The sequence below is a fragment of the Eretmochelys imbricata genome, chromosome 12 (assembly GCF_965152235.1).
Source record: "Eretmochelys imbricata isolate rEreImb1 chromosome 12, rEreImb1.hap1, whole genome shotgun sequence".
Classification (NCBI taxonomy): Eukaryota; Metazoa; Chordata; order Testudines; family Cheloniidae; genus Eretmochelys; species Eretmochelys imbricata.
The window spans coordinates 14,200,456-14,215,182 of record NC_135583.1 but is presented as its reverse complement, the minus strand read 5'-3'; the positions used below and the strand labels follow the sequence as shown (position 1 = coordinate 14,215,182).

Sequence of the window (14,727 nt, the reverse complement as noted above, 5' to 3'; positions counted from 1 at the left end):
CCACTTTGGAGACTGCCTTGCCTATTTTCAGTATGTTTGGAGGCAGTTCACTGCTGACAAGTAGGTCATAGGAGTCATAACATTAGTTAAACCATCCATTTTATATCACTCCCTCTCTTCCACCCCATTCCTCTTCAGGGACTCCTCTCACAAGCTTTTATCGAGACAAGAAGTGAACTTTTTTTGAATTTAGGAGCTTATAAACACAAGGGATTACGTATTTCCTTGCGCCAAAGAAGGACACAGGGTGGAGACTGATCTTAGATCTAAGACTTCTAAACAAATTTGTAAAGTCTGAGAAGTTTAGGATGGTAACTCTGGCAACTATAATTCCTTCACTAGAGAAGGGGGATTGATTTTTGGCCCTCGACCAACAAGATGTCTATTTTCATATAAAGATTCACCCATTGCACAGGAAATACCAATGTTTCACTGTAGTCCCAAGATCATTTCCCATACTGAGTGCTGCCCTTTCCTCAGTCTCAATGGCGTTCTCAAAAGTCCTGGCAGTAGTGGCTGCTTACCTCCAACAAGAAGCGATCCTAGTCTTCCTGTACCTTGGCAACCATTCCTGCGAAGCAGTGCTGTCTTCCATCCAGATGGCCCTTGCTCTGTACCAGGAGTTGGGTCTGCAGCTTAATGTAAAAAAAAATCCATATTAACCCCTGTACAGAAGATACAGTTTATAAGGGCATATATGGATTTGTTGACAGCCAGAGACTACCTTCCTTAGACAGATTCGTAACCTTGTCAGGTCTGGGATGAGCAATTCAGGGGACCGTTGAACCACAATAGAAATTCAGTTCCTGGGACACATGGCAGCTTGAACCTTTGGACCAATCATGCAGGGCTATGTCTCTGCTGCTTCCAGGGTTGGCTCAGAATGACCAGTTCTCCAGTCAGAGACCCACTGGATAGATAGATGACAGTTTCTCTATGTGTGAGGAACTCCTTAGACTGATGGAAAAATTAACTCAATATCTGTGTGAGAGTCCCTTTCCGTCACCCAGCCCCTTAAGTGACTGATGCATCACAGTTGAAATGGGGAACTCACCTCAATTTGTTGGAGCTCAGGGCTGTCAGGAATGCTTTCCTTCATTTCCTACCCCTCATCAGGGCAAATCAATTTGGGTCACGGTGGACAATATATCCTGCATGTTCTATATCAACAAGCTTGGAGGAGCAAGGTCCTCCTTCCAGCGTGCCAAACCCATGAAGCTATGGGATTGGTACATAGCTCATCAGATCCAAATTTCAGAGATCTACCTCCAAGGTATTCAGAACAACAGTTCCTCAGCAGACAGTTCTCACAGAATTATGAATGGGATCTAGACACCAGTTTCTCCTCAGCATATTCATAAGATGGGGACTGCCAGAGGTGTATCTCTTCACTACCGCTAGGAATAGGAAGTCTTCTCTTTCCTGCACAAGAGGGGATCTGGGCCACCACTCCTTGGAAGAAAGGTCTGTTCTATGCAATTCCTCCAATGCTGCTGATACTAAGTGTAATGAACATGATCAGACAAGACGGAGCCGGAGTTAGCCTTATAGTGCTGACGTGGCTGAGACAAGTTTGGTACCCATACCTGTTTCACCTATGTACCCAACCATCGTTTGAGCTTCCGTCCATTACTCATCTTATGTTATAGGATATGGGTCATGTGCTTCATCCCAGCCTAGCAATTCTCTGCCTCAAGGTGTGGCTCCTCAATGGTTCATGAGGTTAGAATCCTCCTGCTCTACGTAAGTACAACAGGTTTCAGAGTACCAGCCGTGTTAGTCTGTACAACAGGTGTTACTGAATAATAGAAACAGATCAACCCTCACTACTTACCTGCAGAAATGGAAGAGATTCTTCCATTCGTGTTGTCGTTGTTGCCTCCTGCCTGATTTGGTGCCACTTTCAGTCATCCTGGTTTATCTGTAGGATCTAAAGAAACCAGGGTTATAAATTAGTTTGATTAAGGTCCATTTGGCCAGAATATCAGCCTTTCATCCTCTGGTAGAAGGATTGTCTGTATTTGCTCATCCAATTTGTATAGGTTTATTAAGGGTTTGGGGAATCTCTGTCCGCAGACTAGAAACCCTGCTTTAACCTGGGACCTTAACCTTGAACTCAGTGACCTTGTAAGATTTCCATTTGAACCACTGGCAACCTGTTCTCTGTTGCATTTGTCTATGAAGATGGCCTTTTTAGTAGTCATCATGTAGGCTGTTGGATCGGGAGATTGGAGCCTTGATGGCAGAACCTCCCCTTTATAGCGTTCTTTAAGGACAAGGTGTCCTTATGTCCCTACTCTAAATTCTTACCTAAGGTTCTATCAGAGTTCCACCTTAATCAGTCCATTCATTTTCCAGTGTTTTCCCCAAAGCCACATAGTTCTCTACAGGAATTCTATTTACATGCCCTGGATCTGTGAAGGGCATTGGCCTTCTACTTAAATAGGATGAAAAAATTTAGGAAGTCACATAGGCTCTTCATTTCCTTTGCAGATAGATCAAAGGGTCCTTGATCTCTGCTCAGAGACTGTTGAGATGGATATCTGGTATTATTGCTTGTTATGATGCTGTGGGTGCTCATTCCCCCCAAAGGGTGTTAGCACATTCAGCCAGATCACAAGCAAGATCTACAGCATTATAAAAGAAAGTGCTGGTATCTGAAATATATAGAGCCTGTACATGAGTTTCAGTACTTACGTTTTCAAAACATTACGTCTTGATCCATTCCATCAGATCTGATTTGACACTTGATTCTGCAGTACTGTCTTCAGTTCTGAACTATTCTGAAGCTGCCTCCTCCATCTGGAAATATTGCTCGAAGTCACCTGAGGTGGAGCACTCTTAAAGACACTATTCAAAAAAGAAGTTGTTACTCGGTTTGTGTACTAACTGTGTTTCTTTAAAATATGTCCACCTATGGGTGCTCCACTACCCACCCTCCTTCACCCATCTTCTTATATCGTATTGGTAGATGTGAAGGTGAACGAGCCTCTGATAGTGTGACTGATGTGATTAGGCCCTATGAATAACAGAACGCCACTAGCCATCACCTTCAGCCCCCAACTAAAACCTCTCCAGCGCATCAAGGATCTACAACCTATCCTGAAGGACAACCCATCACTCTCTCAGATCTTGGGAGACAGGCCAGTCCTTGCTTACAGAGAGCCCCCCAACCTGAAGCAAATACTCACTAGCAACCACACAACAGAACCACTAACCCAGGAACCTATCCTTGTAACAAAGCCTGTTGCCAACTGTGTCCACATATCTATTCAGGGGACACCATCATAGGGCCTAATCACATCAGCCACACTTTCAGAGGCTCGTTCTCCTACACGTCCACCACTGTGATATATGCCATCATGTGCCAGCAATGCCCCTCTGCCATGTACGTTGGCCAAACTGGACAGTCTCTATGTAAAAGAATAAATGAACACGAATCAGATGTCAAGAATTATAACATCCAAAAACCAGTTGGAGAACGCTTCAGTCTCTCTGGTCACTCGATTACAGACCTAAAAGTGGCAATACTTCAACAAAAAAATTTCAAAAACAGACTCCAACGAGAGACTGCTGAATTGGAATTAATTTGCAAACTGGATACAATTAACTTAGGCTTGAATGAAGACGGGGAGTGGATGGGTCATTACACAAAGTAAAACTATTTCCCCATGTTCATTCCCCCCTCCAACCCCCCACTGCTCCTCAGACGTTCTTGTCAACTGCTGGAAATGGCCCACCTTGATAATCACTAGAAAAGGTCCGTCGACGTCCCTGTGTTACCCCCCCCCCCCCCCCCCGCTCATGCTGGTAATAGCTCACCTTAAGTGATCACTCTGGTTACAGTGTGTATGGTAACACCCATTGTTTTATGTTGTCTGTGTATATAAATCTCCCCACTGTATTTTCCACTGAATGCATCCGATGAAGTGAGCTGTAGCTCACGAAAGCTTATGCTTAAATAAATTTGTTAGTCTCTAACGTGCCACAAGTACTCCTTTTCTTTTTCCACAAGGTGAGTAATCTCTTCTTTTCTATGCTCTTCTGGTTTCAAAAAAACAAAATTCTTAGCTACCAGTGGCTTTGTTTTAATCAGTAATTACAATTGTATTGGTTATGAATGTTGTAGCTGTGAACCTATAGTGTGAAAAGGTAGTTTTGTGTTAATACAATGTTTCTGAAACCTTTGTAAATTATTTCGGCGGGTATACTCAAATTTCTGATGGGATAAGGCCAACTGCTGTTCCTTAAATTCCATTCTCTGAAACAATGTGCCCAAATATTGTTTCTCTTTTTGTCATAACTAACTTTAAAATGAATTACTCCATTCGGCCCAGGTGTAACTTATTTGAAATCTGTAGCCATCAGAGGAGGTACATAAAATGTGAATTTGGCCTGATGAATTTAGGGCCACTCAGAAAGATAGATAGACAGGTGTGATTATGTGCTCTGTCTCTTTAAGCCATCTTTGTGTCTTCTTTATTTTGGACTGTTCTGAAGGCCAGTGTGACCCTCCTGTCCTCTTAGACAGCTCATCCCTGGCTATGTATAGATATCTACTCTTCTAGAATTTCTGCAGCACACTTCTCCTGACACCAAATATACCTTTACTGCCCCCAGCATGCCTCCTACAACAGGATTTTAATGGCAGCCTTACTAGGGTTGCCAACTGTCTAATTGCACAAACCCAAACACCCCTGCCCCGCCGCTTCCCCAAGGCAACATCCCTGTCCCGCCCTTTCCCAAGGCCACCCACCCACTCACTTCGTCCCCCCTCCCTCATTTGCTCACTCTCTCCTCTTCCTCCCCTCCCATCCTCCCTCACTTTCACCGGACTGGAGAAAGGGTTTGGGCGTGGGAGGGAGTGCGGGGTCTGGGCTGGGGGGTGGGGCAGAGGGGTTTGCAGTGTGGGAGGGGGCTTCAGGCATAGAAGGGGGTGCACGGTGCTGGCTTTGGGAGGGAGTTTGGGTGTGGGACGGGGCTCAGGGCCGGGGCAAGGGGTTGGAATGTGGGAGGGAGTTTGGGGTTCGGGTTCCAGCCAGGCGGCGCTTACCTTGGGCTGCTTCCGGAAGTGACTGTCATATCCGGCTCCTAGTTCCCCTGCCTGCAGGCACTGCTGCCACGGCTCCAATTGGCCTATTAAAATCACCTGGACTGGTTTCAGTAGCCACCAGGAGATTGATTCCGATTTCAGGAGATTCCGGCCAATCTGGGAGGGGTGGCAACCCTAAGCCTTATGGAGAGCCATTGCTAGGGGAATTCTCCCTAAGCCAAGTAAGGGGGCTTTTCTTGTCCCTTTGTGCTGTCACATCAGCATATGGGAGCGTGGCTTGTGGGGAGAGGGGGAATCCCTCCCAAGATTTCCATTTATGCTCCCCCCTGTGGGAAAAAATCTGTCTTTACTTACAGCTGTAGCCTGTAATGTGTGGTTTGGGTTGTGTTGCGTTTTTTGTTTTGTTTTTGTTTTTAAAAATGGCTGTGGTTGGAGGACAGAATTTGCCCCAAAGGGAACAGTTAAACAGTGAAATAGAGTGGGTTAACCAATCTGTGTGATCATTAACTTGTTGTGTGGGTGAAAAAACAACAACCACCATTTCTTTTGAGATTAGGCATATATTTTTATTATTTGACAGGTGCTGAAGAGAAAATCCTTGGGGAGTTTAGGGAAACACATATCCCAACTGCTCCTGATTTTCATCTACAAGCAATGATCCAGTCTGCTGGTAAATTGGTCCTCATTGATAAACTTCTTCCAAAAATGAAAGCAGGAGGCCATAAGGTGCTTATCTTCTCTCAAATGGTGCGCTGTCTTGACATCCTTGAGGACTACCTTATACATAAAAGGTAGAATGCTACATATTTCATAAACTCTGTGTGCTGTTCTCAACAGGGATATCTTTTTGATAAATGATTGCAACCTACTAAAATTAAAAAAAAAAAAAAAAAAAGCAAAGTTGGTACCATTCTTATATATAGCTAATGTTTCACACTGCATGCAAAAATATATTGGAAAGACTTTGCATTATATTTAATAACCTTTATGATGCAATTTTATTTAGGACCGTAGTTGTATGTTTTTTTTGAATGCTTGCTGTACAAATTAGCAATTACTCACAAGGAAGAATTCAGCTTGTATCAGTATCTTGATTTCAATTCATATGATTTTGTGATATTGTTTAAAAATGTGTATAAAAAGATGTTTCTTGTTCTATAAGCAAATAATACGTAGACTAGTGCAGCATCTGAACAGGTTGACTCTTCTTTTGAATGCCATAGAGGTATGAACTTGTTTGGCTTTGCTCTTTGGTTAGAATTGTCAGAGTTAATACATGACAAAATGCATTACACCAGAAACATGGCTGACTGCCAGAATGCCTGTGGATTATCTGCTGTGCCATTTTATGGTTGGTCAGCAAGGGGGAAAAATGCTTGTGAAGCTTTCTGCTGACAATTAAATACAAATTTTGCAGTTTACTCCGCTTATTTCTCTGCATGTGGTCTTTCTATGGTTTAAGGTGTGGGAGCAAAGCACATATATTTTGATATTACAGCAAGAGTACAAGAGTCTTTGTAATTATAAAAGTTAATAAAGGAGCAATAATTTAACTAGGTTTTTCATTTTGTCAGCTTTTCTTAAGGAAAACGTAGTTTCACTGGTGCCTCTTTAAAGACTTCTGGGTTGACTTTATTTTTGTTCCAGTTTGCTTGGTCTTGAGAGCTTGATAGAACAAAATTATTAGTTTAGAATTTAATAGAAATTATTACATATTACAGTTAGGCTAATGTTCAAGACTTTGCAAAAAAAAAAAAATGCTAATCAAATATAAACCGGGCTAAAATTTAAAGAAAGACTAATTTATTTTTAGAAGGAATACTTGTCACAATGCAAATACTGGTTTCTCAAGTGACAGTTATCTAAACATTGCTTTATACTGATTACCCAATAATCCCGTATGTGATGAGACAATTTAGCATATTACAATACGAAACCAAAGTATGTTATAATTTGCACTCATTTTGTGAGCCCTGTTAAAGACTTGAAATGTGGTAGACAGCTCCAGAGGGAGTGGGACTTTCAGAGTGGGGCCCCACTGCCTCCGATTGGGCAGCCAGAGGAAAATGGAAGCTAACTCCTTGTCCTCCCCTTCATTAATTTAAACTTCTGCCTGCGTCTTTTGGGGCCTCTTGTCCCATTTTGCTGCTCTACCCTCCGTCCCTGTAATTATAGCATAGGAGCTGTGTTTTTATGATGATCACACATGTTAATGTGTAGGGATTTTTTCCTGTTGGGGCCAAATTGTCAGAGGCCTGATGGGATTTTTCACCCTCCTTGCAGCATCATGGAAGTACAGTTTAATTAAATAGACATAGGACTTAGAAATCAATATTAGTCATTTGTAGGAATGTTTAATTTGTCGCAACTTGCAGCCAGTATCCAGTATGGATAAAGGCCAGATGGCCAGCTCCCACAAGTAAAAGAGACGTGAGATTTCATTGGTGGACCTCAGGCCTATGGGAGAAGGAAAGACCTGAAGGCTTTGCAGACTGAGATTTCACTTTTGATACCCTCTCTGGGAGTATGAGAGATGATTCTGAAGTGTGGGCTGAGTTATGGGTTATATGGTTGGAGCCCTGTAATCCCCTCATTGGATCCAATTAAATGTTTGGTACATGCAAGTCGGGACAGATAGCACACTTTCCCAGTGTTAAAGTAAGAAAGTTGCAGCTGGCCATATAAATCCATCCCTGTGTTTAGCTGCATTCACCTGTGTATCCAAATCAGTGCTGTTCATGAGAGGTAAATAGAAAGCAAAGATAACTTTTTTCCATTGTAGATAATAGATAGGTAACTGTGCTTTTGTAATACCTGTTTTTCTAAATAAGGGGTTTCTTTTGCACTTTCTAGGTACTTATATGAAAGAATTGATGGGAGAGTGAGAGGAAATCTGAGGCAAGCTGCTATTGATCGGTTTAGCAAACCAGACTCTGATCGGTTTGTGTTTCTTCTGTGTACCAGAGCTGGTGGATTAGGCATTAATTTGACTGCAGCTGATACATGTATAATTTTTGATTCTGACTGGAATCCTCAGAATGATCTCCAGGTAAATTCATTTAAGGTTATAACTGGAGCATAAAAACCACCATGCTGTATATTTCAGTAACAGTATAACAGAGCTTTTTTTTTTTTTTTTACAATAGGATTACAGTATACAAACAGAAGATCAACTGTATTTGGCTGGACTGTCTCTTTGATAATCAGAGCTATATTTTTCCATCCCATTTTCTGTAATTGTCTTGAAATCCGAATACAAATGTAAATTTTGAAAGGCTTTCTTCTTTAACTTTTCCTGTTTCTCCCCAAAAATATTCAAAATAGACTTTCTTTATTCATTTAATAAAATTAGTTCTCTGCTTAAATCATAATAAATTTGCAGTATATAAAGTGCAATACAGGCAAACTATTAGTGAGATTATAAAACTCTGAAGGTTTTGAGGATATCACAGAACACATTGGGGGACAGATTTTACTCTCTCATACATAATTAATTGAATAAATGTTAATGGAACTGCTCTGGATTTATAATAGTAGAACTAGAGAAGAATTTGGGCCTATGCTAAGTTTCAGTTATTTCTGTGATGCTCATAGTGTTAGAGAAGGAGTGGGAATGACTTTCAGAAACTATCCACACACAAAAATTGCAGTGGAAAGCCAGTGGCTGGCTATTCATTATCAGTGCAGAAAAATTACTTAGTGTAAATAATAGAGAAAAGTTAATAATATATGTGAAGTGATGTTGAAGTGAAGAAGTAGATATAATCATGGAATTATAATTAGAGGTATCACATGTAAGAATCGGGGGGGACGTGTCTCCTTAGTTACATCATGCTCTTTAGATTACAGCTGGGATTTGGCATACAGTTGTGGACACTCTGCTGCGTATCATATAGAATAACTGAAGATTGCATCAAGAGGACTATTTAGTATACAAAAAGGGTTGTGGGGGTACACACGAGAAATTTGAAATAATAAAATATGTACAAGTTCAGAAAACTGAAGTTATCCATTAAGGACATGGGGAAGAAAGAGATGACTCTTAATACAAGTAGATAAAAGAATAATGCAAAGATGGAGAGATTTTTCATCACTTATTAAAACTAGAAATAATTGATTAAAATTAAAACTAGAAACCTTCTGTTTAGATTAGCACAAAAATGTTTCAGTTGTAAGATCACCTAGAAAATGGACCGAATTTAAGGAAAAGGAAGTGGAATCAAAATCTCAGAAATCCTCAAATGACTTTTTGTCTAGCATCTGACTGGAGTGATGTGGAGAGATCAGTACTGTGAACAAATATATAGATAGGATTTAATTATGAGCTAAATAACATGATATCATGCAACTTAGACCACTTCACCTGCATTCTTCCTACTAATCAATCTTTTCAAGACTACTTTTAACTTTCCAGACCTCTTCTGTATTTGTACGACTTCCATTTAAAAACATTGATTTGTTTTCAAGTTGACTGTGTTCCTTTAAGATTACTTTATAACGCAGCAGGTTTCTTAGATGAAGGAATATATCTTGCTCCTAGGCAGAAATCTGATTTTATTTTTGTTTCCTCTTTCAAAGGCCCAAGCCCGTTGTCACAGGATTGGTCAGAACAAAGCAGTAAAGGTCTACAGATTGATAACTCGGAACTCATATGAGAGAGAGATGTTTGACAGAGCAAGTCTGAAATTGGGTCTGGATAAAGCTGTCTTACAGAGCATGAGTGGAAGAGAAAATAGTGTTGGTGGTGTATGTAGACTTTTTGTTTTTGGCCAGAATAACTACCATTTTTAAAGCTACTTTTGTAATTGCAAGGAAACAGCTTAATTAATTTTAACTTTTTTCTTGGGCCTTTTTTTTTTTAATTGTGTGCATAGCTATGTGATGCTTTCTGATGAAGGCAAAGATGAACATTTGGAAATGTCTTCAAAAGCTTAGCCATAAATTTGCTTTGAACTCTTGCACAGACTACTTCCTCCATCTTTTCTTGTTAAACCACAGGGTAGATAATTGCCTTGGTGACGTATCTGAAAAAGTGAAATATTTTGCTTTCCACATTTTTTTTTTAAACGGTATAGGCTTTATTTATTTTATTTGTACAGATTATGCCAGACCATGAACCTAGAATCATTAAAGTATTATGCTTCACATTTCACAACGTTCGTTACAAATTCTTCACAACAGTGAGACAGGATTCCTATCTCATTTCCTGTGCAGCTTTCTGTTTGTATGGAAGAAGGCAGGACTACATTAGCTCCACAATCAAACCTTGATATATCGTAGTTTGGTAAAGGAAGAGTTAATTGAGTTATACTGGTGATCATATACATCTTTAGATATTGATTAAACTAGGGCACAAAGCTATTTTTTCCCCGAGTCCCACATGAATCATGATATATAATAAAGCCTTGATTCATCAAGGTACTCAATAGGTGCCCAAATGTAGACGCAAGGGTACATGAAATATGCTATAATAATATTTATATAAATTTAATATAATTGTATTTATCACTTTATTGTTTTTATTGTTTAATTATAAAAAGGTAGATACTAAATCTACAAATCTGAAAGGTTAACTTAATTATAAAAATATTGGTCATGGAAGTAGGTAGAAAAAATACTGCACATATGCTTTTGTGAATTTTTCATCCATTTTTACAACAAATTAAAACAAAAACACCTTTAATTATTTGTACAGATCCAACAGCTTTCCAAAAAAGAAATAGAAGACCTGCTTCGAAGGGGTGCCTATGGTGCTATTATGGATGAAGAGGATGAGGGCTCTAAATTCTGTGAAGAAGACATAGACCAAATCTTGCAGCGCCGTACGAAAACTATCACAATTGAATCCGAAGGAAGGGGTTCAACGTTTGCCAAGGTACAGTAGCAGCAACTTGTTTTCCATTTGATCATGCTACTCTGCCTTTTATTTAAGAAAATTCTTATTGTTGCTTAGATTCAGAATGTGAGATTTGTAGAACTTTGTGTCAGCAAAGAATTTCACGGGACTGTTTGTTTTTAAATATGAGGCCCACGTTGCATCTGTTCTTTTGCATGCGCACACTTCTGTCTACTTTACCTTTTGTGTATGTACTCGAGAGATTTTGCATACTGATGTCACTAGAGAGAGACCTATATGGACGTGTGCACATGGAAAAATCTCTGATTGGCATGGCATACATTGAGTAAATTGCATACTCAAAAGTATGGACCACGTGCTGGGAAAACAATAGCTGTGTACTTCTGGTGTTTATTTTTGTTATGTTTTTTTTTAAAAGCAACGACTACTAATATATTTTTGATATAGAGGACGTACAGTTACTGAGAATACTTTTGCTTTGCTTTATTCATGCACTAGCACATAAACTAAGACAGTCATTGCAGGTGTAAAGCACATACGAGCAAATAAGTGTTGAATGGGATTAAAGAATAACTCAGGTTTATACTGGAAATGCAGAGGCATCTCTTTATCCATATTGTTTTCTTGTTAGGTGTTTGAAAAGCAAAGCAAGGATGGTTGTATAGGAGAGGAAATGAAGATCTATAAAATGTAAGAAAAAGAAACTGAGGGTGTGGGACAAGGATAGAATTGAGGAAAATAATTCCATACTAATTTCTTACTGGTGCTAGAGACAGCATTTACATTTAAGACAGAAAATAGAATATACTCTATGCTGGTTATTGGCAAGGGCCATGTTTGAGCTATTTTATGGCTACTTCTAATTGTATTCATCTAAATCTCTTTTTTTAAAATGCTTCCCTTGAAAATAATTTTAAAGCATTTTTTGATTTCAAGAATGAATACAAACAATGTGAATTATGGGGAGTTATAAACTTTCTCAAATTGGTTAGGCCATTGACATATAACATTCACTATAGCAGACAGAAGTGGCAGAAATAAAAAGAACGAAAAAGGTTGAGGGGGACAGAAGAACTTAGCTTTCTATGGATCTCAGAATATGCATGCAGTTATATTGATTGAGGATCCATTTAAACTTATTGATTGTGGAGTTAGGTTTCACAAGAGAAACCTATCTTAGGAAAGAAGAATCAGGAAGCTTAATGCTATCATCTCTTCTTTATGAGAACAACCAAAAAGTATTTTTATACATAATTTACCTTTTCTTCCCATGCCAGTGTTATTTGCATGTCTGTCTTTGGCATTAAACTGCCCCCAAATCCCTAATTTAAATTACCAGGGGCTGGAAATCAGAACATTCCCTTAATGTATTCTACTTAAATGAAACCTGAATGGCCATGTCTACACTTAATGGAGATCGACACTGCTGCGATGCATGCAGCAGCGGTCAATTTAGTGGGGTTAGTGAAGACCCCATAAATTGACCACAGAGTGCTCTCTGTCGATTCCGGTACTCCACAGGAACGAGAAGATTAAGGCAAGTCAACAGGAGAGCGTCTCCCGTTGACGCAGCACGGTGTAGATACCGCATTAAGTTGACCTAAGCTACATCAACTCCAGCTACATTATTCATGTAGCTGGAGTAGCGTACCTTAGGTTGACTTACCCCGGTAGTGTAGACAAGGTCTGTGTAAGATGAAATCCCTAAGTGGTGATGTGGCCTCTTCAGAGAGTTCTTTTCTCCGTTATGCTAAATTAGTCATAGGAATTAAAAGCAGCAAGGATGACTTCCTGGGGTCATCTAGTCCTTCCTCCCTGTCAGTGCTGAGTAGTTCCTTATGTTAAAATTTGTAGAGCTCTGTCTTTCCTGCTTTAAAAGTTCTGAGGGAAATACACTTATGAAAATTCCACTCCAGGTCTCCTCTGAAGATTCAGGTGATATATTGAGGGATGATTGTGGAGTCATAGCCATGTAGTCTTTTTACAAAATTGACAGGTTACAAACACTACTGAGTCATTCACTTTACATAAAAATATAAATATTTAGGTCCTGATTCTGCAGTGGGCTCCATTCAGGTGAAACCCTTTGCCCAAGTGGAGCTATATGTAAAATCAGGGCCTTTGTTGGGTTTAGCATACATGTTCAGAATTCCTTGTATCCTGCCTATAATTGTTCCTTTGCTATAATATGCATACCAGTGAGACCTTGCTGTATGTCTTGTGTATCCTAAGTTACATGGTACGTAGAATAAATAAACATTTTAGAAAGTCCATCCAACTTTTTTTTTTTTTAAACACTAGTCTGCCTCTCATCTGAAACATTTCAAATGACCGCACCGCACTTTTAAGTTTTCTGGGCTTGCCGAAGGAAGGTAGCAGTGTTTTATGGGTTGGGGGGGGGGGGAGAGGGAGAGGAGGTCAGAAGCTGCTGCAAAAGGGAATGTAAGGGGCGGAAGGCTTTAAAGGTGCATTATGTAATGGCACATTACAGTTTTGATGTGTTAGTTAGAGTGGCCTATTCTCTGTGTTGTTGCCTTGAGATCTCTTTGGCAGTCACATGGAGATCTATGTATCGTATATACTTGTTCAAAAGCCGAATTTTTTTAGTAAAAAAGGGAAGCATCAGAGAAAGGGGTTGGCTTATGAATGGGTATAGAGAGGGGGAGAGGTGGGGCACAGCCCCTCCCCCCAACAGAGGGGGCAAGGAGAGGCAGCAGAGCCAGAAGGGAAGAGGCGGGTCCAGAGTCTCTCCGCTTCTGGCTACGCTGCTCTCCCCCCAGCCTCAGAAGCAGCTGCAGCTCTGAGGCTGGCAGGCTGTGGCCACGCCGCCCGGCCCGGCCCCCCAGAGCAGGCTGTGGCCCAGTGGCTTAGCTCGCGGGGCAGCGGTCGCTCCCCCACTGAGCACAAGTGGCACCTTGTCAATTTCTTGGCATCTTTTAAATGTTCCCCTGTTGAGGGAACAGGGGGAGCGATCCAGAAAAAAGGTGCCACCCGCTACGGCGCTTTTACGCACCCGGCAGCGCTCCAGGTCTTCGGCGGCGGGACCTTCAGTGCTGCCAAAGACACCCAGAGCGAGTGAGGGCGGCCGCCGGAGCGCCGCCGGGTGAGTCAAAGCGTCGCAGCGGGTGGCACCTTTTTTTTTCTTTTTTTTGTTGCATCGCTCCCCTTGTTCCCTCCACCTGGCTACACGGGTGTGGCCGCGCCGCCCGGCCCCCCAGAGCAGGCTGTGGTCGCCCGGCCCGGCCCACTGGAACATGCTGCGGCTGCGCTGCCCAGCCTGCCAGAGCAGCTCCAGCCAGGCCAGAGACATCCTCCCCTGGCCCTCCCCAGATAAGGTGGGAAGGGGTGGGATAGGGAGAGTGCAGGAGCCCCGGGCTATGGGTGATGTCATGTGGGGGGTGGTCACAGGGGTTACTCCCTGATCCCCAGCTTTTCCCCCTCCCCTCCCCCCCCCCAAATTTCCCCACCAGTTGCTGTCCTGGCCCATCAGGGTAAGCAGTTGGCGTGCTGGGACACTTCGTGTACTTAGGTTTTCCTCCGTGTCTGCAGACGCTCGAGGTAAACAAACTGTCTCTGCCAGTCAGCAGCTTATCCTGATGGCCCGGGAGCCAAAGTTTGCTGACCCCTGAATTATAGGGTTGGCTTATGAATGGGTCATAAACATTTTCCATTTTTACTTATCCATCTCGGGGGTGTTGGCTTATAAACGAACCGGCTTATGATCGAGTATATATGGTATTTTTTACCAAACATCATTCTTAATTAGACACCTGATTGTAGGACAGGTCTGGATTCAAATTATCTTCGTGAGATTTCT

The 14,727-nt window shown here is 41.4% G+C and overlaps 1 protein-coding gene across 13 annotated transcripts in view; it reads left to right on the top strand.

Moving 5' to 3' along the window:
• Window positions 1-14,727, top strand: part of CHD9 (chromodomain helicase DNA binding protein 9) — a 193,709-nt gene that overhangs the window by 115,424 nt on the left and 63,558 nt on the right. For all 13 annotated transcript variants that reach the window (XM_077831202.1, XM_077831201.1, XM_077831209.1 and 10 more), the window contains 4 exons: window positions 5,634-5,844; window positions 7,907-8,102; window positions 9,632-9,799; window positions 10,749-10,928. In XM_077831202.1, coding sequence (XP_077687328.1) covers window positions 5,634-5,844; window positions 7,907-8,102; window positions 9,632-9,799; window positions 10,749-10,928 — 755 coding nt within the window. The remainder of the gene's footprint in view (window positions 1-5,633; window positions 5,845-7,906; window positions 8,103-9,631; window positions 9,800-10,748; window positions 10,929-14,727) is intronic.